The 22,762-nt window shown below is 39.6% G+C and overlaps 1 protein-coding gene across 1 annotated transcript; it reads left to right on the top strand.

Moving 5' to 3' along the window:
- lrrn1 (leucine rich repeat neuronal 1) lies at positions 1-22,109 on the top strand. The gene is made up of 2 exons (XM_036571344.1): positions 1-305; positions 18,411-22,109. Exon 2 carries the CDS (start codon positions 18,658-18,660, stop codon positions 20,809-20,811), a length of 2,154 nt encoding a protein of 717 aa, XP_036427237.1. The 5' UTR covers positions 1-305; positions 18,411-18,657; the 3' UTR covers positions 20,812-22,109.
- Positions 22,110-22,762: the final 653 nt, after the last annotated feature.

Genomic DNA, 22,762 nt, shown 5'->3' with positions numbered 1-22,762 from the left:
CCAGAGACTTCAGGTGGCGGCCAGTGAGCGGATTTGCTGCCTTCTTCTCCCCCTCGGACCATGCGCCTGGCCACGGCTGCGCAGGAATTTGCGCCGGGCGGATCTAACAGAGGCGTCCCCGTGTAGACCCAGGCAACCGGCTGGAGACGCGTGGAGCTCGGGAGCGATGTGATACAAGCAAACAGCGACTCACACATCGGCTCGTTTGTGGATTTTCCTGTTCTTTATCACTGTTGATGCTTCGGTTGGCGAGGACGGGGGTCATTTGCATGAGCTAGAGAGGACGCCAGGTGCAAGCCAAAGAGGTGAGCTCGTATTTTTAGACTAATTCTTGTTATTTAAACAGATTTTATTAAGCGCATGCAGCGATTTTGACCCTAACCCTCATGCTAAACAGCCAAGGCTTGCGGGCTCATTGCTTGCAGCATGACCATAATTAGTATTGGGGAGATGATGGAGCGAACTGATCTATGAAAATCAGTGGATCTGCTACAAGTTTTTAGAAATTAATCACACAGATTGCCTAAGAAATCGCTGCTCGTGTGCGGTGGAGGAATCAATTCTGGCCACGCTTTCGAAGGCGTTACAGGCTCGGCTGTTTACTGCGCTTGCACACTGCAAGGGCGCATCTGCTGTTGCGCTACAGATGTTCAAGGGCAAAACGAGAACACTTTGGCTGCACGCTTTAACCAGCATTGCACTCAGTGAAATATTCACTCATTCCTTTTTTTTAAAGCTCATTTCTCATAATGCGATCTGACGAATGACTATAAAACAGCAGGTAATATTTTGTTTCGTACGCTCAGTTTGTGCTACTGACGCATTTAGTAGGCACTCATTTACAGCTCGACTCATTTCCAGCAAGTTCGCTTCCCACTGTTCGAATTCTCTGTTCCACCTTAAATGGTGCGGCAGTTACATTCTGGCGCCCGTACCGAACGCAACTACGGTACAAGCGCTAGAACGTAGCTGCCGCACCATTTAAGGTGGACCGGAGAATTCGAACATTCGAACGAGAGGCTGAACTTCAGCCTCGTCCGCGCCTGGAAGGAAACTTTGATCCGCGCACTGTCGAGCGCCGAAAAAGAAATGATGATAATAAATGTGATTTGCATGCAAATGTGATGGCACCCTAGCAGATGTCTCGCTCGAGATGCGAGAAGTTTGGAAGGAGCGCAGACAATGAACACGGGAAGGCGTGTTTAAGTGAAAGGGAAGGATGCATAATGAGTTATGGTGAGGGGGGGAGGAAGAAGGCTTCTCGTATTGTCCTTCAGGGACGCCTCCCCTTTGCTTGCAGCTGTTGCGTCTGCAGAGCCAGCAGAAGTTCTGGTGGTGGAGGATGGGCATGAGAAACTGACGTTGATGAAGATGGCATAACGCTTGGACTGTGTATGAAAACCAACCACACATTATGAGAGATGACCCCATCATATTTGCCCCCAGGACCACAAGACAAACTTGTACCACTGTCACACTGTAGAATATGATCACATCCCTATGCACCTTCCATCGGCTCTACATGAACCATTTAGGAAACTTAATTTTAAGAGTGTTGAGTACTTGCTAGAAGAGAAGATCAGTGCTTTAGAAAAACCACTTTTGGTTCCTTAAAGAATCTTTCAATGGGTATTTTTTTTGTAAACGAGTGTAAAGAACCTTTGTTTTTAAGAGTGTTGAGTACTTGCTTTTAAAATGGCCAAACATGTAAAGAAATGCCTGAGAAGAACCGCTTTAAGTTCCCTAAAGAAGCTTTTAATGGATGTTTTAATATGTAAGTGTGAAGAACCTTATTAATACATACTGTGAAGGTTTTTTAAGAAAAGGGGGTTGTCCTAGAACTGGGTGTCCAAGCCAAGAACCATTTGTAAACCTTAAAGTGAGGTTCTTTTGTAAAGAGCTTTCCTAGAACTGTATGGCCAAGCCAAGAACCATTTATGAACAAGCTTCCATATTTGTGCCAGTATCAAACTAGTAGAATATTGTTTTTCATGTCTGTATGCATAGACTTTGATTCAGTTGGCACTACATGAACCCTTTAGGAGCTTTTATTTTTAAAAGTGTTGAGTACTTAATCTTAAAAGTGCCAAAAATGTGGAGCACTGCCTTCGAAGAACCACTTTTGACTTCCTAAAGAACCTTTCAGTGGATGGGGCTTACAGAATTGTGTTTGTAAACGAGATGTGAGTATGAAGAATCTTTGTAAAGTTGAAAGAACCTCTACATAATGTAAAGATACTACACCACTTAAAGATTTTTTTCCTAGAACCGTACATCCAAGACAAGAACCAGTTAGGAACCTTTGTTTTTGGGAGTGTTCACTTCAAAAAAAGGCAAATCCTCAATACATGTCATCACATCTATAGACTTTTCTTCAGAAACTTCACTCTGAAAAGTGCCAAAAGGGTTGAGGATGACTGGTAGAACCACTATTGGTTCCTTGAAGAACTGTTCGATGGATTGTTCTCTGAAGAATCTTATTTGTAAATGAGATATGTAACCTTTTTGTGATGCATTGTACGAGGGAACAGTACGTCCAAGTCAAGAACCTTTTAGGAACAGTATTTTACTAGATAAAGGCAGATGCTCTAAAACTTAAACACATGGAATCTTGCTGAAGGCACTCCTTAAAACATGTGACAGAGTCCTTTGAGCAAAGCCATAGAACCCTAAAGAACCATATTTAAAAACAAATTTCTGAGTGTAAAGAATCCTTTAGATGTTTAAAGAACATCTAAGAGATTCTTTACATAAAATATATTGCTTCTATACAAATGTAGGGGTTCTTTCTAGAACCTTTACAACTTTTAAAAAGGTTCTTCACACTCACACATCTCTTTTAAGAAACCAGAATCATCTATTAAAATGCTTTTTTTTGGGGGGGTGCAAATGTGTCCTTTTATGGCATCACATGGAGAACCCTTTGTGGAACCTTTGTTTATAACACTGTAGAGTGTGAGTACTCATTATTGGCACTACATTTATTGTACAACCACTAAAAATGTTCCATTGGGTTTTTGTCTGTGATCATAGCGTCCAGCCTTTGCCTGAGAAACTAAGCACCCTATAAAGGCAAGTGAAGGGTGGTGGACGTACCCTTTTCTCCTCCTCCACTCCTCCGTCAGGGCAACAGAGATCCTTCTTCCCCTCTAAATCTTAACAGAGGGAGCTAGATGACAGAGACACAACACAAAGTGTGTCACATTCACCAGGCTGGTTTGTACAGAAATACTAAATGCATCACAATACTCACCACCAAGGGGTAAAGACGGGGGAGGAGGGGTCTGCCTTTATTCTATTACCCCCCCGCCCCCCAAAAAAAGAGGGACCAACACATGAGTCTTTTGTGTCAGTTGCAGAGATAAGGAGTGGAATAGGCCAGGCAGCTGTTTGACTAATTCTGCGCCCATAATCTGGTTAAGGAATCTTCCTGCAGAGTGTAAGTCTGACAGCAGGAGTGGGAACAAAAGACCCAGTGGGCTTTGGGGCAGCGGCACTGTTGTGTGCACTGTAACTAAATTAAGGACCAAGAAAGATGAGCACACAAAAAGAGAGCTGAAGTTACACCACTATTGTCGAAAAACCTGCTTTATCATTAGTCTTTGAAATATTATTTGAAAAATCTCCGCTGTGTTCAGATTTGTTTAGGAATCTGTACACAGAGCAATTGAAACGTCTCAAGGCCAGATGTATGTATGAGCGCAGGCAGAGCACAAAATGTGCCTTGATGCGACTGCTATATGTGCTCACAACGCACTGAATTTAACATTTAGTTTACTAAGACTGCAGCTATTCATGCAAATTGTGCACCACCCACTGACTAGGAGCATGGTTTAAAAGGCGCACTGAAATAATGGAGCCATCAACGAGCTCGAGAAGTTCAGTGATGAAGAGATAGCCGAGTTACTAAGTGAAGCTCTTTTCAGCTAAAACATTCTACAAAGGTTTAATTCTACTGCAGATAAGGAAATACGAGTTGTGAGATGATAACACACACTGCGAGTGCATATTGTGGTCAGATTACAGCATATTTTGCACTCTGTCTTCTCATATATGTACCAATCTGGTCTCAAAAGTTTAAACAGTGTTATTCTAATGGTAGACATTCTGTCAGTGCATGTTCGAGGCTCGTTCCTCCGTCCAGCTGCTGTATCTGCTGTAGTTATTGAAGAAAGTCTTTCCACAACATGTGCAAATTTACGCTTGGTTTTAAAAGACGGAGGTAAATCGATGCAAAACCATGCAAAAGTTAGTAAATATGCAGCCTAATCACCTGCACATGTAATCCACCCCCCCCCCTTTTTGTGCAATTCTCCCACATTTTATGCAGCCCTCCCTCATGTGCACATGCATGAGGAATAGAAACATATTTTGTGCTTTTCCATGCACTTAGTGCATAAATGCATATTTAAACTTGTGTATAAGTAACATGACAACAAAACGTGTCTGATTTGTGGCTAAAACTGGAGCGAAAAGCTTTCAAATTTCCAAAGCGTTTATTACTTGTTTGTCTAAAGGAACAGATATGCTTCCCATTGCGATCAAGGTTTCAGTCCACACTGGATGCACTAGATGAGCATGTTGCATCTGTCAAAACATGAGCCCTTTCAACCTGCTGTGTAGTTTCCCACAGGTGAAGCATAAACTCCACAGAGATCTTGTCAATTCACAACTGCTACTTTCTATATTCTTCTAAACCATATTTAAAATAATAATTTACTAAAATGTGATGATCCTGGTGGCCTGGTAGTTGCTGAGCAGCTCCTGTGCTGTACTAACAGTGTGTGGAGCCTACATTTATCATTTTTTTTTATTTTCTCCCTAATTTAGACATATCAAATTCCACCCATTAGTTAGGGCTCTGCCAATCATGTGAAACCTCCAGCGCTAGGAGGGCGAAGGCTAGCACAGGCTTCCTTCAAGACCTCTGAAGCACCACCACATCTTTTCAACGCTAACGCAATGAATGTCATTGGACAGCTGAACGGACTGGGAGGAAAGCGTCAACGCTAGTTCTGTTATGTCAGCTAACAGATGCCTGTGCTGGCTAGCATTGTGCTGAGTGATGGGGGGAGACAGGGGGGCCATCCTACCCTCCCAGAGAGAGAGAGGTCAACTGAGCTCTCTTGAACTCCCAGCCACGGATGGCTGTAGCATCACCAGGGATCAAACTCGCGATCAAGCCTACTTTTATCTAATGTGATCAGTGGTAAAAACTTATAATTGTGATTTCATCACAAAAACATATTTGCTGATTTTGCACAGTAGTAAAACTGTTTAATTAAGCAGTAACAACCAAAGAGAGCTGATATTCCCACCTGAAGTGTTTATGCGACAGTGTGGATGCACAGTTGTTCGCACTTCACATACGCTACGCTTACGTGACACGTATAGTGTGAATTCAGTGCGCCTGGGCTCTCAGTCCTACATGTCAATTTTGTAAAGGATTTAAACGGAATGGAATGGAATCATGCATTCTTTATGGCTCCTCCTCTAAAGAACATTTCAGTCTGAATCCGAAAAAAAGAATGAAAATAACCATTTATTTTATTTAGAATGAGGCCTCCATTCAGTACCTTGCAGATACAAGCTGCATAATGTTCCTGTAATTGTTGTATTTCACCCAAGGTGCTGACTCATCACTGAGTCAACCAAACAAAACTGATTATCTCTGTAATTCCATCAAAAATAATTTGTGGTTCCATTAATTTTAGTATCCTTTTACTATCGACTATCATCCTTTTAGTAATTCTCTCAGAGCTGATGTTCAAAATCTCATAATGCACAGCGTTTAAAGACTCCGGAGAGGATTATACGAAGTTCAGAAGTACTGCAGAAGGCCTGGAATTGATATTGTTGGAAAGAAACTGGCTTTGGATGTTTGGGGGCCCGAGGGGCCGGCCTGTTTAACGATTCGGTCCACACGCTCAAACCCCTACAGTAACTGTGGGGGCCCAGATGATCTCTAATCAATATTTTTACGCCGATTTCAATAATCACGATCAGAAAATGCACCATCTGTGATACCAGTTCCCCACAATTCAGTTCTATGGAGTGCTATGAATCAAATACAGTTGATGAGAAGTCTTAGATCAATGTTGGCCAACATCAGCTTTGAACATCAGAGGAGGAGATCTGCCAGGAGATCTGCACTCTTTGCTCCTACAGACCTCATCCTTGACAGAAATGCAGTTTGTTCGTTTCGTTCACTCCGTTTCTGTGGAAGTTTGATGGGATCTGGGTGCTCCAGGAACTTTCTTTTTGGGTACTCTGAGGTTTGAGTCTTTTGAAGATGACTAGGATCTGTGTAACCCCTTTAGGCGTCTTGTTTCCCTGTTTGCTTAGACACTGGTATTGCATATTAAAGTGTAATTTGCACTGGTTTATCTTGACCTCTATGGGTTACTGCTTATTTACACAGGGTTGGTAAACAGAAGACTACATCCTGGAACAGTGGAAAATGTGTGTCCAGACTGAAAAGCAAAAGTGGATCCTAAGAAGGGATTCAGAAACATGATTCCTCAGCACTTTTCTGCTGATAACTATATTGCTCAAACTGCATTCTGTCCTCAAATGACTTACTAAACAGTGGTTCATGGTAGTTTTGCTTGTTTCCTTGTTTTTGTTTTTGTTGATGGGTCCAGAATTCTCAATTTCTAAATAATTAAATGGTTAAGATGTAAACAGAGTAATTCAGAGTGGTGTGGTGTGAAATACTCTGTTCTAGAGAAATTGTCAGAATTGTTCACGGTGGTGGTGACAGGAACCAGACACCTGAAGAGTTTAACACCTCTAGAAGCTCCATCACAGGAAAGTAATTACATGAAATGGTTAAAATACATTGCCTGATGCCTGAAACATTGAGTTGTGAGAAGGCTTTGGTCTAATATGTATCTGTAAAGCCCAATCATTTCCTAGAGGTTGGAAGGCCAAATAGGAAAGACGAAAACTTATTTTTCAGATGAAAACTCAAAAGACGTGTAGGTTCACTGGTGGTTTTGGATAGTAAATAAAATGGCTATATATGTGTTGTAGACATTGTGACCTCTGGTTCCTATCAGCACCACTGTAAAGAAATCAGAGTCAGTAAGTTTCTCTACAGTGAACTAAATCACCCTGAATTACTTTGTTTACATCCCAACGACTGAATTGTGCAAACATTTTCCTTTAATAATGCATACATGTAATTTGAGCCAAGTGCAAACAGAAAACACAGTGTCTCAAATTTACTGAGTCTGCATGTTTTTGACTGTAAACATCAACTCATTTTGGTTGTTGTTTAAAAAAATTGGCTGAGATGCCAACTTCACTCTTCATGGTGACCAAGCCTTCTGATGGAGATGTGTTGTGATCATGCAGTGCAACAAATTTTGTTCTTCTGTGGTTCTAAGCAATGACTATGGCATTGGAGTGCAGAAAGTCAGCCTTATTAAAGAGTATTTACGTCTGTTCTATGTGAATCACACTGCAGTCACAGCCACAAGTAGTTGGACAGTTGTCTTCTCAGTTGTGTCTTGGCTCGCTGTGTGTTGTTGCATTATTAATCAGTGTACAAGACAGCTAAGAAAAGGTCTAGATTTTAATCTTGGCTTTTGCATGTAACACTATTGTCTCTCAAAATGAGGACCGAAAAGTGTGAAGTTAAGTAAGCTGTCATAGAGCCGACTCATAATAAACCTACAAGAGACTAGAGCTGTCAAACAATCAAAATTAAATTATTTTAGCAATTAATCATATTCTTTGGTCTAATTTACCATGATTAATTGCGTTTGTCTTATTTGCCTTAGTGTGTGTCAAAAGAGAGATTTTTTTTTCCATTTACAAAGCGATGCATTTGCAGATCATTGATTTATTCACTGTTCTCCTGTGGGCACTGTCCAGCATAGTCTGCTCAATTATTGATATTGCTGCATTAGCGCTGTGCTTTTAAATGATACTTCGGACTCGATGTACTGCAGTGATAAACAAACTGACCATGGCAGTAGACGGAATTAACTTTGGTCTTAAGAGAGCCATTAATGGAGCTTATCATTTAGAAACTGTATTTGAATGAGACGAGAACAGTTGTAGATTAAGCAGCTGGACTTGGAAGAACGGATGGTTGAATGATTAAACCTAGGAAAATGCATTAATGCGTTAAAAAATCAATCACTTATTGCATTAATGCATTATTAATGTCTTATCATCACACGTCGACATCATCAGAACCCAAACATTAGGTGTGCCAAAATTCTAATGTGCTAATACATTGTTAAAGTGGAATTTCACTGATTTTTCAGCATTTCACAATAATCAAGTGTTTAACGCCTTAAAATCCCAGGCTTATTACATACTAAGGCTTATTATTCAGTAACTATTGGGACTTCAATGCAAATTGGCTGAGCTATTCCTAGGTTATAGATGTATGTAGGTCAAAATAGTAGGCCTTAGCCTTTTAAGGGGTTAAGTAAATTCAGTCAAAGTTATTCAGAGTGATTTTAAGTGAAATGCTCCATTCTAGAGAAACTTACACAGTTAGAATTGTTCACAGTGGTGGTGAACCAGACATCTGAGTTTAATGCCTCTAAAACCTGCTTTACACAAAATTATTACATGAAATGGTTATGAATATGCTATCTATGCCTGAGGCATTGTATTTTGTGTAACGTTTTGGCCTGACATATTTTTTTTAAAACACAATCATGTCAGAGAGGTACATGCAGGCAAAATAGTACCCAAGGAAAATGTATTTTTTCAGATTACCTATAAAATCTCACAAGACGTGTAGGTCTACTGTCTGCAGTGCATTGCAGACATCGCAACCCCTGGTTCCTGTCATGACCACTGTAAAGAAATTGGTAAGTTTCTCTACAATAAACCATTTCATATCAAACCATGACTCGAATGACTTTGTTTACATTTCAGTCATAAAACTACGCTGAAATTTTGAAAAATCTGTGACATTACCCTTTAAGAAGGTCGAGCATATTTGGTGAGCTTATAGCAATAGCAAACAACCAGGGCAAGCTTCAGAAGACCGCAGGTGGGGATGACCAAAGAATGCTCTCAGTCTTGAAGGAGCTGTGACTGCTGGTGGTAACAGCAGGATGGATTCTGAAAGGTACAGAAGCATCTGAACTGCTCAGATTTATATAAACGCCTTGAAACTTCACAGGCAAGCTGGATAAGCCCCTCCATGTCAGTGGTGGTGGTTGGAGGGGCTGCAGACATCACACACAGTATTAACATGACAGAAAATGGAGGACTATGTATTACTATGTAGTCCAGTTACTTTCAAACCACACTGTACATCTGGAAAGAGTGGTCAGATGGGTTATCAAGGTTAGCCAGAATTAACAGCATTGTTCAAACTGCCATGAGGGACTGAGCACGTAAGGATCGTTAGAGCAAGGACACTTGGGTAGTCCATTAACAGCAGTGTGCGCTGTAATCTCTTTAGTGGGGCATCTAAATAAAAACATCAGAACTCACTAGGGAAAAATGAGAGCTTGAAAGTGTGCATTTGCCCATCACTTGCATAAACCTCAAGTTTCCTGTCAACAGTCTGGCAGTCAATATTTATACAGACCCCTGAGTCAGACAGGGCCATAAGATGGAAGTCTACATTTCCTGCAGGGGACGGAGCCGTGTCTCACTATGACATGCTAGATGTTTCTAATGGCGCCAGCAGAATTTCATGGCTGTCATTTATGATTTAAGGCGGAAGGATGTAAAGGAGGATGGACTGGGTGGCAGACAGCCTCGGTCTGAATATCAAGGACCAGCCTAATGAAGCTTGATTGGCGTAAACAACAATTAATTAGCTCTCAAACTGCAAGATGGCAACTCTTACTATTCAGCTATTGATTAGGCGATATTACAGCCTTTCTGATATCCTCTCTGGGTTAGAGCTTGAAGTATATTACCAAACCCAGCGGGACCAGACTGCTCACATCAGGTTCAGATGCAGTTTTTAATATGAGTTGGATTCAGATTTCACATCAGTCATCAATCAAAATAATCAGAAACTTTACCAGATGTTTCAGTAATGACTGTTTCACTAGAGCAATTTAGGCTCATTCTGAGCAGAACTCAAAAATGCCAACCAGTATATGACTAGCAAACACAGCTTTGAACAGTTACATACGTAAAATCGTAATTTATTTTTTCATCAAAACAAAAAAATCCAGACAGTTCTTAATGTTCCACAATGATTTTTAGACTTTGAGATACATTTACTTCAAAACGATGGGATCTAACTGCTCACCATGTGGCCATGAGGGACAGGGATGCAGTCTCACTTCCTGCTCTAAAGTGCAGGGGCGTGGCTAAAATAAAGCTCCGCCCATGGACTAAAACTCTTTTTGTTTAAGTGATGATGTGAAAACATAGCACAAGGTTTTTTTTTGTGATCTACAAATTAAACTTATGATAAATGTAATGTTATAACTTCACTTTAAAAAAAAATAAATAAAAAACAAAGAAAAAAATGTAAATAAACAAGTGTAAATTTAGGGGTTAGGGTTTGGGACGGACACTTCCAAACAGAAAGCTCCCTATATATGATGCCTTTGCATGTATTTAGCTTATTACCATCTCAATTAATGCCTTGGGTTTAAATAGATCATAACATAATCATTGTAAATATCTAAGCTTTGAGTACTTGTTATTTTGTTTGTTTGTTTGTTTTTTACTGTGGGACTGAAGTAATTTGGTAGAATGTTCCATATCAGCATTATAGCATGGAACAAATGTGATTGAACTTGTAATTGAAGAAGGAACACTTTTGGTTCCTCAAAGCAACATTGGGAAGTCTTTAGCGAAGGCCAGGATCTGTAACACTACATGACACCTACACCAAGCCTTTTATGACATATATCGACGTTATCATATATTAAGGCTTATTCCAGCTAGCATTAGTGGTCATAAATGCTGTTTTATTTTAATCCTTGTTGGAATAAGAGCTAATTGAAATAGGCACTTGTTTATGAAGGTCTATAGATGTATATGTCATTTGAAAGGCTTATGTAGGTGTTATGAACACTCCCCTAGAGTAAAGTTACCAATTTTTTTATTAAAGTTTAAAGAACTTGATGTACACATGATGTAAAGCTTTTAGAAAATATATCAGAGCCAAGAACCATGTAGGTACCTTTATTTTTGAATAGTGTATCCAACATGTAAGTCTACACTGTGGATAGATATGAATAGATATAACAGTGACTGCGGTATCACAACATGTGATTTTGAATGCAGAAAGTAAACAAGTAAAACCGAAGCTTCTGATTGTTTACTTGGTTTACTTCAACATTTAAATCCCCATAAGATCAACAGTAGTATTGTCTACTAACTGATGTGGACTTAAGCCAAAACAAATCAATAGCTCTTTATAGCAGAGCACTAAAGCCGGAGCTTTTCTCTTGTTTTTGTCTGAACTGCTGGTGGTCAATGCCAGCTCTTAATCTACAACAACAGATCCAAAATAGAAGCTTAATAGTTTCATTTTAAGATTTATGCCTACATTACATGATCTTAGATTAAATTATGATCTCTGGGTTACTTTATCCTTCTTATCGTGAAGCTTTTGGCCCCCGCTGTGTTAAATACTAACATCAAGGGCTGAATCTGAGATTAACCTCAATATGGGTGAAAATGACATACGATGCAATGTGAGAATAACAGTGTAAGCTGATGTCCTCTGTGCAATATTTTGAAGATTATTTTGAACCCAGTCAAAAAAATAAAAAAGGTAAATATCACTATGTTTGTGTGTGACATTAAACAGTTTCAGGAAAAGAGAAATTCAGTAGAATTTTAGAAGCTGCATGATGTTAGATTGGTCCTCAGGTATGAGTGAGGAATCTTCTGTGTAAACCATCTTTTGTGTGCTTTGAACTACTTAGCTGTCAAAACAGCCTCTTACTGTCATGATGCAAATGACATTCAGATAATCATACAAGCTTCCAGCCTGAAGGCCTTGCGATGCTTACAGCGAAACAACCTTTGCAAATAAGCTCACATACTTTTTCCGGTTTGGTTTCAGCTGATCCATCTTTCAGATGTATGTTTCGAAGGATGGCCTCTTTTGCAACAGCCAATCACAGGCATTGTTACATCGTGTATTCGTCCGTGGAGCTCACCCAGCTGCTGTACGGCAACCAAAGCCTCAGCACAGCGTCAGCGGTTCTTTCTTTTCTCTATAATTTTATCATATTGTTTGCCAAAGGCGGGCAAACGTCTTCTCCGCTAGATGTATGCAGAGGCCTTAACGCTGCTACTTACTGCTGTGAAAACACTTATCACATCAATTTGAATGGCTGAACAGCTGTAGGCTGAATGACCAGCCTTATTTGTGACATCACAATTATAATGTATGTAAAATGGGTTGTTGTTCTGTATATGGACTGTATAGAGTGTGCAGTAAATGGTTTACATAGGACACCAAACCAAAGTTTAAAAAAAGTGAGGTGGGGCATTTGGCCTTGAGTGTCCATGATATGGACCCTTTAAGATGCAGTTAACCTCATTCATTTCACAGCAAATGTTCAGCTCTGGATGGGCAGTCTGGCAAGATCTGATAACGAACAGTTTTGGTTAGTTTTAATGCGAAAAGTTAGTTTTAAATACAGCAATCATATTGTAAGTGTGAAATGGGGATCAGATAATGTGGTTCTTGTTGTTACAGTCAGGGAATTTCTCTGGTTACTGTAGTGACCAACTCTGCTACCTAATATGTAGCCCACCTATTCAACATTGTTAGGCCTGTTCATTCTAGCTAGCCATAAAACGTATTCACAGAATGTAAACCTTCAGACAGTTTAGAACATGATTAGGGAGAAAACGAGCAAACACAGGCATCATGCAGAGGCTTCTCTTGCTGTGTACTTCAAAGCCTGCACACTGCAACTGGGCTGAACATGCTATACGTCAAAGCCTGCGATTGGACACCCATCATTCAAAGATGAATCAACAAAAATAAAACATAAGCTTGTAAAGTTCTCTTCATCCTCAGTAATGGTCAGAGTCTCATTCTGTGCTCATATATTGTAATGTGTTAATGAAGCTTGAGGAAGGGGCAGCTGCCTCTTGGAGAAGCCCATCTGTGGAGTGCAGTGGTGGATCTTATTAGACTAGCTGATTCTGGAGTTTATAATCACCTCTCAGTTCAAGCTGCCTCAATGTTTGTGGAGTCGGAGGAGGGAGATCAGGAATGTCCTGTTTATTTCCACTGTCCCATTAAAGGACTCGCTCACAACAGCTGCACAATGTTCCCTGCACTCGTTTGCCTGGGAGCGCAGTCTTAAAAATAATGGTGCCCAAAAGGAACCCTGAAAGTGGTATAGAACCTTTACATTATGTGAATGTTCTTCAAAGGTTTAAAAGGTTATTCACAAATACCCCAATAAAGTGGTTGTTCTCTGGCTCTCTGGCTCTCTGGCTCGCCTCTTTTGTGGGTGAGTGAATTACTGCTTTCTTTTGCTCAAGGGCGACTCCAGAAAACAATAAAAACTGATTTTTTTATCAAAGCCTCATAACTTCTTAAAACACCAGCCATCCTTTACAGTGTGTGAACATTTCATGATGAATGGACCAATAGAAATGATTTAAAATAACATGATTTATGTACATTGAGTTGATAGTGTTTTTCTTCCATTTCCTATAAAGTTAGCATCTGCCTTAAAATGCTGGCAGCTGTCGAAAAATAGCTAAAGTTAAAGAAATACACACTTCAAAAATGATGGTTCCTCAAGGGTCCTTTAGTAAAAAAAAAAGGTTCTATATAGTACCATGAACATGCAAAGAACATTGCATAATTATGGTTCATTGCATTGTGAAAGGGTTCTTCAGATTGATGGATAATGTGCTGTAGATGGTTCTATATAGAACCTTTTTGAAAAAGTTCTTGTACTGTAACAAGCTTGACATCTGTAACAATAGAAGAACACTGTTTGGTGCTATATAGAACCCTTTTCCAAAAGGTTCTGTGTAAAACCATCCACAGCATATTCTCCATCAAAAACACTTTCATGATGCAAAGAACCCTTTAATCATGCAAAAGGGTTTTTTGAGTATTCATGGTTCTATATAGAACCATTTTCTTTACTAAAGATCCCTTGTATGATAAGAAAAGGCTGTGCTGAGAAAACTTTTTTTTCAAAAATTCTGCATAATTAAATAGTAAAATGTAACCAAAGTCATTCAGAGTGGTCTGATGCAAAGTGCTCTGTTACAGAGAAGCTTACTGAGCCAGACATCTGAAGAGTTTAATGCCTATAAAAGCTCCTTCACAGGACATTATTACACAAAATGGTTATGAATATGTTTCCTGATGCCTGAGACATTTTATGACAGTATTACAATAAGATTCTGATCTAAAACGTATTTTTTAAAACATATTAATGGAAGAGTTGTAAGGCAAAACAGTCCCAAAAGAAAACATATTTTTTGGATTTATCACTATTTTACCATCATCAACATTTTATATAATATTGATTCAACACCATAGTAAAAAAATTAACCATCTCACATCGAACCGCTCCAAATGACTTTGTTTACATCTCAATGATGGAATTTTGCAGAAATTTTGAAAAAGCGGTGGAATTCTCCTTCAAAAACACCTAAGAGTATTATTGAAAATGTTAGCGTAAAGCACTCTACGGGTCTGTTAGCACATGCAAGATGTTGTATGTAGGTGAATTTGACGAATCTGCTTTTTTAATAAGCATAATGACATAATTTGATTTAATTCAGTAATTCGAATTCTTTCCATTCTGAGTAATTCTGGGAGAGACTTCAGTGGAATAAAGTTGTTTATTCTTACCACAAGCAGCATTTGGCACGCTCCAAATCTTCCTGGCCTTCAGCTTTAATGCTCTTGCTGCTAGTATGATTGAGTCAGCATTAGCACCATATGGGACAGCAGATGCCCCTGTTCACCATTCAGGTGCTTGGTCTGTCTAAGACACGATAACGCATAAGCTATTTCTGAGTCTTTAACTGAAAATGGAGGCTTGCATGTTTTCTCCCCTGATGCTTTCATTCGGAAAGATCAAAATATCCCCGCAGAGCTCTTTTAGCCTCAGGAATGTAGGACAACACACATCGTCTGCTCCGGACTGCGCACTTTCTCCAAACCAGGTTTGCCAGTCAGGGATGAGTAAGAATTGACTTTGTGGACAAGGAAGGAGGAAGGCTCAAACGAGAAGCATCGTGGAATGAAACTGCTTTTTTATTGACATCTTACAGCATGTAGCTTTTAATGCTCAGTGGCTAGCTGGGGGACTAAAGGCTGGGAGAAACCAGTGGGGGGTTAACAAAATCCCACTGAAGATAAACATTAAAAAACTCATGATAACATGCCAGTATGACACTATCAGCACAGACAGCCAGGAAACACAAGGCTTTTTTCACAGTAATTCTTATTCTGGCTAAACAGCAACATTAAGCTTACAATCACAGGCAGCTGCGGGAGCTCACAGGAGAACCACAGGCCCACCCCAGTGTTAAAGGGCCCATGTCCTACATTTGTGTTTTGTGTTCACTTATGTTTGATGTTTGTATAATTTGTCATAATTCATTAATTCTGACCATTTTCCAACCTCTTTGTACCCCTTAGAAATAAACAGGCTTATTCTGTTACTGCGCCTTATGCCATATTGCATATTGCCATATGCAAATGAGCTATATTGACTGTCTGCCCTGTATTATGCCCCATTCAAACAGCAGTCAAGGCTGAAACACTGCTTATAACTTCAGATTAAGTGGGTGGAGCTAAACAGCTGCAGGCGGAATAGGTAGAGATGTACAAATGTGTTCATTAAATGGGCAGGTTAGTTTCCATATATGGACTGGGAAGTAAACAGTGGGTTTTAAAACATTGTGTTTACATGCAAAATCATACTCTTTAATTCAACTAAAGTGAAAAAAAATGTGTTTTTTTTCATGATAAGAAAACAGTCAATCAGATGTGTAGAGGAAAACTGCAATAACAGAGCATAAAAGTGATGGAACCGGAAAGAATAGAGAGATTCAGACCTTGTAAATGCATTTTTATGCCACTTTGTTTCAGCGGTTTTTGAGTCTCTGGATTATCTTATGCAGTAGGTAGTCTAATAATTGTTTAATTGCTTGAAGAAAATATTTCCCTTCCTCCTATTTCTCCCTTTTTTCTTCCTCATTTGATCTGCCTTGTTGAGCACATCAAATTACTTCAAACAAAAGCGAGCAGCTTGCGAGGTGTGGAGCTTTTACAGACTATCCGTATGTTCCTGCCCTGGTTCATTGCATCCTTTATTTTTAGAACAGCAACAAAGTTGGAACTTCAGTGCTGCATTTTTTTCCCTCAGCCTTTGAAGAGCGTTACTGCGTTATTAGTGTTCTGAAAGGCTAACATTGCGAAGTATCATTGGTGGGAGGATAATGCAGATAATATGGATTAGATGGTCTATCTGCATATTTAATGAGACTAATGACCACAACATTTCATAATTAAGGCACAGTTTTGACGAACTATATTTCCTAGGTGTGTAACAGTGCACCCACAATTTGATTTAAATCACAATACAGGCCTCATGATTTGGTATTCTCACAATATTTTGAATAAAATTCAAGTGAAGAAAAGGGAACGCTATAATCATGTTGTTGCACAGCTTACTATCAACACTAGAGCTGGGAGGTGGGAAAAGCGCTGGAGTGAGGTGTTGATTGATGCTGAACATTTGCAAGTGTTGCTGTTGAAACAGTGCAAATGCATCAGATGGCATTATTAATAGAATGCCCATTTCTACACAATGCGCATGGTCAGTTTTCATTGTGACGTGTTTCGGAACTGACCAATATTTCAAACTGGTATTTGATGATGTACATTGTAAAAAATGGAAATCAGCTCAACTTTTAAATGATAGCTTATTATACAGCTTTTCTTGAACTCCAGGACAGTAGAATTCACCCAGCTCACGTTCGTCAAATGTACTTGAAATACACAGACTCTAAAGCATAAATATATAACAAAATTCATAATAATAAATGTACAAATACACACAGTTTTTCATTTTGACGTGTTTAGAACTGACCAGTATTTTAAACTGGTATTTGATGATGTACATTGTAAAAAATGAAAAGGCTGCTCAACTTTAAAATGATAAGATAACTTTTCTTGAACTCCATGACACTAGAATTTATCTTCAAATTAGGTAAATACACCTGGAATACAGTGACTCAGCATAAATATGTAACAAAATTCAAAATAATAACTTCAGAAATACACACAGTTTTTCATTTGCAGTACAATGTATGTATGTGAGTTATATACAAACATTGATAACACTAAGAATACTTTATTTACAGGCTTAATGTATGCCTTTTTGGAGTGCCAGTGATTTTTTTCCCCTGTAAAATTATATGCGGTCACATAAACATGTATAAAAATAAATGGTCTATATCTGGCGCAGTATGTAGTAGCTAGCTAACTTTATGTAAGTGCTGCTCTCTCTCTTAATGCCTCCTTCACTCTGTCTCACTTTCCTCTGACCCAAGGTGTTCATGTACCAGTCAGGTTCAAAGCACGTTGTTTTTTAATAAAAATGCTCACCATTTTGTAAATAGTCTAAATGTACTTGGGCGGGTGTCCATAAACCTTGGCACACCACCAAAGTATAACCTATGTATGGGACACACTGCATCCAGGTCAGTTAAAACACTGAATCATCAGCCCACAATTTCCATATCCCCTAATATTGACTTTGCGAGGGTATGAAATCAAAGATGTCTCTTGGATGGTCGTGGCTAAGGATAATACATTCAGGTGATTAAAACAGGTTCAAAAAGCAGAAGCCTTTTTCCATTTACATAGGGTATATTTAATGAGTCAATATAATTATCAGTGTCCTCCTCACATTAACTTTTCAATGACTTTAGTCTTGGCTTGGTAATTATCATTTCTATCTAAACCAGAAAAACAATGTAAGTAAAGCCCTTACCGGACTAGCAGGACCCATCATTAAGAATGCAGAGGCAGCATTTCTTACAGAGAATACTTAAGTATCTGAGCATCAGTAATGATGCTCGGAGAAGCTAATGATCTGCTCTTCATGGGCTCACAGGATAGATGAAAGAGCTCAATTGAATTTGATCTCTGTCCAAGCTCTCCTTCTTCTGACAAGTGTTTTGTATTTCTTGTGCATAAGAAAGTCATCTGATTTAGCTTTTTCTTTTGTGGTTGCAATTAATGATTCTGCATGTATCAGCGTTACCATTCATTTAAATCACTTTTTCCTGTATAGGTTTATTGAACTAATTACTTTAGGTGATGTTTTTTAACAAAAAAATGCTAATATTACCCTTGGATAATGCATCAACTCCAATGTTTCACATTATTTACTTTAATATTCTTTATTTTGACACAAGTTCTTCTGCTGTTCTTTTTTTTTCAGACCTATTCCCCAGTCCTGAAATCAAACTGCAAGGCAGATTCAACCCCATACAACCCCACAGGATATTTACTCCTTTTGAACATCTCTGAAGTTCTTTGACTCCACTGCTCAAGTTTTCAGAGGATAAAAGGTTGATCCAGCTACACTTGAACACTTGATGAAAATCTCACCACACTATCCCAGTCTCTTTGCTTCTCTGGGAATCCAAACCATCTTGGATCTGAGAGGATAAATACTGACAGCAAAAATGTCTAGAGGGACTGCTTTCTGTATTGCGCAGAGGCAGCCTTGCCTCTTTCTTCTCCTGGCAACGCTAACACTGTCCTCTGTTGAGGCTACAGAGTGTCCTCAGCTATGTGTGTGCGAAATCCGGCCTTGGTTCACACCCCAGTCCACCTACAGGGAAGCTACAACCGTGGACTGCAATGACCTGCGCCTTACACGCATCCCTGGTAACCTGTCGAGCGATACTCAGGTTTTGCTTCTGCAGAGTAACTACATTGCCAGAACCAGCGAGGAACTGGAGCAGCTCCTGAACCTGACTGAGCTGGACCTTTCCCAGAACAACTTCAGCAACATTCACGACATAGGCCTCACCAACATGTCGCAGCTCACCACGCTCCATCTGGAGGAGAATCAAATTGTTGAGATGCCTGACTTCAGCCTGCAGGACCTTACAAATCTTCAGGAGCTTTACATTAACCACAATCAGATCAGTTTCATTGCACCTAATGCATTTGCCGGGTTGCGCAACTTGCTAAGGCTCCACCTGAACTCCAACAGGCTCAAGGCCATCGACAGCCGTTGGTTTGATTCAACTCCCAACCTTGAGATCCTAATGATTGGGGAAAATCCTGTGGTTGGCATCCTGGATTTGAACTTTAAGCCTCTTGTTAACCTAAGAAGTTTGGTTCTTGCAGGGATGGAGCTCACCGACATACCAGGCAATGCTTTTGTTGGACTGGACAATCTTGAGAGCCTCTCCTTTTATGATAATAAACTGGTGAGGGTGCCTCAAAATGCTTTGCAGAAACTGCCAAACCTGAAATTTCTGGATTTGAACAAGAACCCTGTGCACAAAATCCAAGAAGGAGACTTTAGAAATATGTTAAGGCTAAAGGAACTAGGTATTAATAATATGGGGGAGCTTGTGTCCATTGATCGCTTTGCATTGGATAATCTCCCAGAGTTGACCAAACTTGAGGCCACCAACAACCCCAAGCTTTCCTTCATTAGTCGATTAGCATTCCGTGATGTGCCGTCTCTTGAGAGTCTCATGCTCAACAACAATGCTCTGAACTCCCTCTACCTGGCAACCGTCGAGTCCCTACCGAATCTGCGGGAGATCAGCATCCACAGCAACCCATTGCGCTGCGACTGTGTTATCCAGTGGATGAGCTCCAATAAGACCACCATTCGCTTTATGGAGCCTCTTTCAATGTACTGTGCGATGCCACCTGAAGTCAGAGGCCAGCGCTTGAGAGAGGTACTTTCTCATGAATCTGCTGACCAGTGTCTGCCCATGATCTCCCATGACACCTTCCCCAACCACCTTAACCTGGACATTGGTATGACAGTAGACCTGGACTGTCGCGCAATGGCCGAGCCTGAACCAGAGATATACTGGGTAACTCCTCTTGGTAACAAGGTCATGATGGATACCGTGTCTGATAAGTACCGTCTCAGCAGTGCAGGAACCCTGCACATATCTAACATTCAGGTGGACGACTCTGGTCACTACACATGCGTTGCTCAGAATACCGAAGGAGCTGACACTCGGGTGACTGCAATCCGAGTCAATGGTACCCTTCTGGACAGCACTCAGCTAATGAAGATCTACGTGAAGCATACAGAATCCCACTCCATATTGGTGTCCTGGAAGGTCAACTCCAACGTAATGACATCCAACCTTAAGTGGTCATCTGCCACCATGAAGATTGACAACCCCCACATCACCTACACTGCCAGAGTCCCCGTAGATGTCCATGAGTATAACCTCACTCACCTTCAACCAGCCACTGAGTATGAGGTCTGTCTCTCGGTCTCCAACATCCACCAGCAGACTCAAAAGTCTTGTGTCAACGTCACGACCAAGCACGCCACCTTTGCTGTGGAGATTTCCGACCAAGGCACCAACACGGCTCTTGCCGCCGTCATGGGTACGATCCTGGCCATCATCAGCCTGGGTTCCATCACCATCTACATTGCCAAGAGATGGAAGAGGAAGAACTACCACCATTCCCTCAAGAAGTACATGCAGAAAACCTCCTCCATTCCTCTGAACGAACTCTACCCACCTCTCATCAACCTGTGGGAGGTAGACAGCGAGAAGGACAAGGATGGCTCCTCAGAACTGAAACCCACCCAAGTGGACACGACAAGAAGCTACTACATGTGGTGAAGCCCATCAGACTGTTCTTTTAGAGCACAAAGACACATCTTTTGCTTATTTGTGCGACAAAAAGACGTGGATTGTTTTCTCCGCTTTGCTTACTGGAAGCAACTATATGAACTGATATCTCAGACATTTTAGTAGAGCGTATTGCCTTTCCCTCTCCTTCGACTCAACTTGGCAGCTTTGTTTAGTTTCCGAGACATGTTAGTTAGCTGTGCTTTTTTTCTGTTCACTCTATTTTAACAGCACAGCATAGATATTGTCAAAGATTATTATTTTTTGGGTCGATTAATGCTGTAGCAGTAAGTTTGATCCAGTATTGATATGTCTTTGGCAGTATTCATAGAGAATGCAAAGTTTCTTTCTCTCTTTTGTAAAACAGTTTAACTGTTGTGCACTGAAATATATTAACAATTTTGTCCATGGACTCAAATGTAAGCTGACAAGGTGAGTTTAGACTTGATACACTGTCTATTGAATAATGTTAGCAATTGTTCTGTAATGTTGTATCAACTATAATTTTAACTTTTTTTTTGATTTTATCAAACGTTATGTTTCGAGTTAGAACTTCAAGGGATGGTTCAACGTTTTAAAAAGTAAACCAAGTTTTTTGCGTAAACAGGGTCTAATCAATTCATCAATAACATTTTTACCTCCCTGCTTAAAGAGAGGCCGTTGCAAAGATGTGCTTTGTAATTGACATTCATAACTCCATACATGATATACTTTATGTGATAATTTGAGTGAGATATTCCATACACTTTGTCGTAGGCACCACTAATGTGCTGCAATTTTGAATATTCTAGATTTGTACTTTCTAAAAACATTGCATTCTGAAAAGAACATACACTTAGCTCAGAAATTATTCAGCTTTATACATTTAAATGCATTGGTAAAAAGTTAATAAAAGTAAAGAAATACAGATTACAGAGTTTAATCATTGCCCTCGGGGGATACTTTTTAATTTTTTTTAGTTAAGCAACATCTTCAAACTGCACATCAAAGTAAAACAAATAAATATCATAATCTGACTCTGGATAAGCAGGAAAATTGGAATTATTGCCAAAAAGTTGAACTATTGCTTCAAGATTGCAGGTAAAACTGTATACCAGCAATAGAAATGTGAATGTTTAACAATTAGGTGAGTAGAAAATAATGCTTTTTTAATTATTTCCTTTTTTTATTTGCTAGAATCAGTTATTGATCACTTGATTTGTTGTGATTTACACATGCAAAATATGTTGCATATTAAGGCGCAAACAAAAATAAACGACAGTTTTGTTCTGATATTTTTTATACAATGATTTTCAACCCAAGTGTCATTTTTCCTATTTGCATCACGTTATGCACCTTTAACACAGGAAAAGAACAGGAGGTCAAAGCCTCACCTTCTGCTGCACTCCATAAATGACCCAATAACTCAAATATGATGTAAAACATACACAATCACATTCAAAAGTTTGGGCACCGCTGGTCAAATTGCATGATTTGTTGAAGTTTCTCTACAGAAAATGCATTAGTGTTATTTATAAAATTAATTACTGTTTATTTGCTGTTTTTTTTTTTGCATATTAGAGAAAAATAAAACAAAAAATTGGAAAGAAAGTGGAAGAAAATGCCATATTTGGGTTCCCGCTAGAGGATGTGTTGTTATTTTCGCATAGAAATTCAACAAAACATGTCCTCTGGCCGGGGGTGTTCAAACTTTTGCATATGACCACATGTATTTATAAAAATCTCTCTGGTAATAAATCAGAGACACTGACAGGGTCAAGAAAAGCAATTTTGAGAATAAGATTAAAGTCCCGCTTTTCTTCAGCAATTGCCTTGAGGGCATATTATTCATCAAAGTAACTATTTTATGAATGATTCGGATTCTTTGCAGACTCATGGATAATTAAAGCTAATGAAATGTTCCTTTTTATGGACATTTAGTTCTCAAAGTTGGTGGTTATAT

Source organism: Colossoma macropomum, unplaced genomic scaffold (assembly GCF_904425465.1).
Source record: "Colossoma macropomum unplaced genomic scaffold, Colossoma_macropomum, whole genome shotgun sequence".
NCBI classification, from domain to species: Eukaryota; Metazoa; Chordata; class Actinopteri; order Characiformes; family Serrasalmidae; genus Colossoma; species Colossoma macropomum.
This window is presented reverse-complemented; position numbering and strand designations above follow the sequence as displayed.

What these genes read in the sequence shown, in the direction of transcription:
- lrrn1 (XM_036571344.1), top strand. Translation starts at nt 18,658, where the DNA reads ATGTCTAGAGGGACTGCTTTCTGTATTGCGCAGAGGCAGCCTTGCCTC.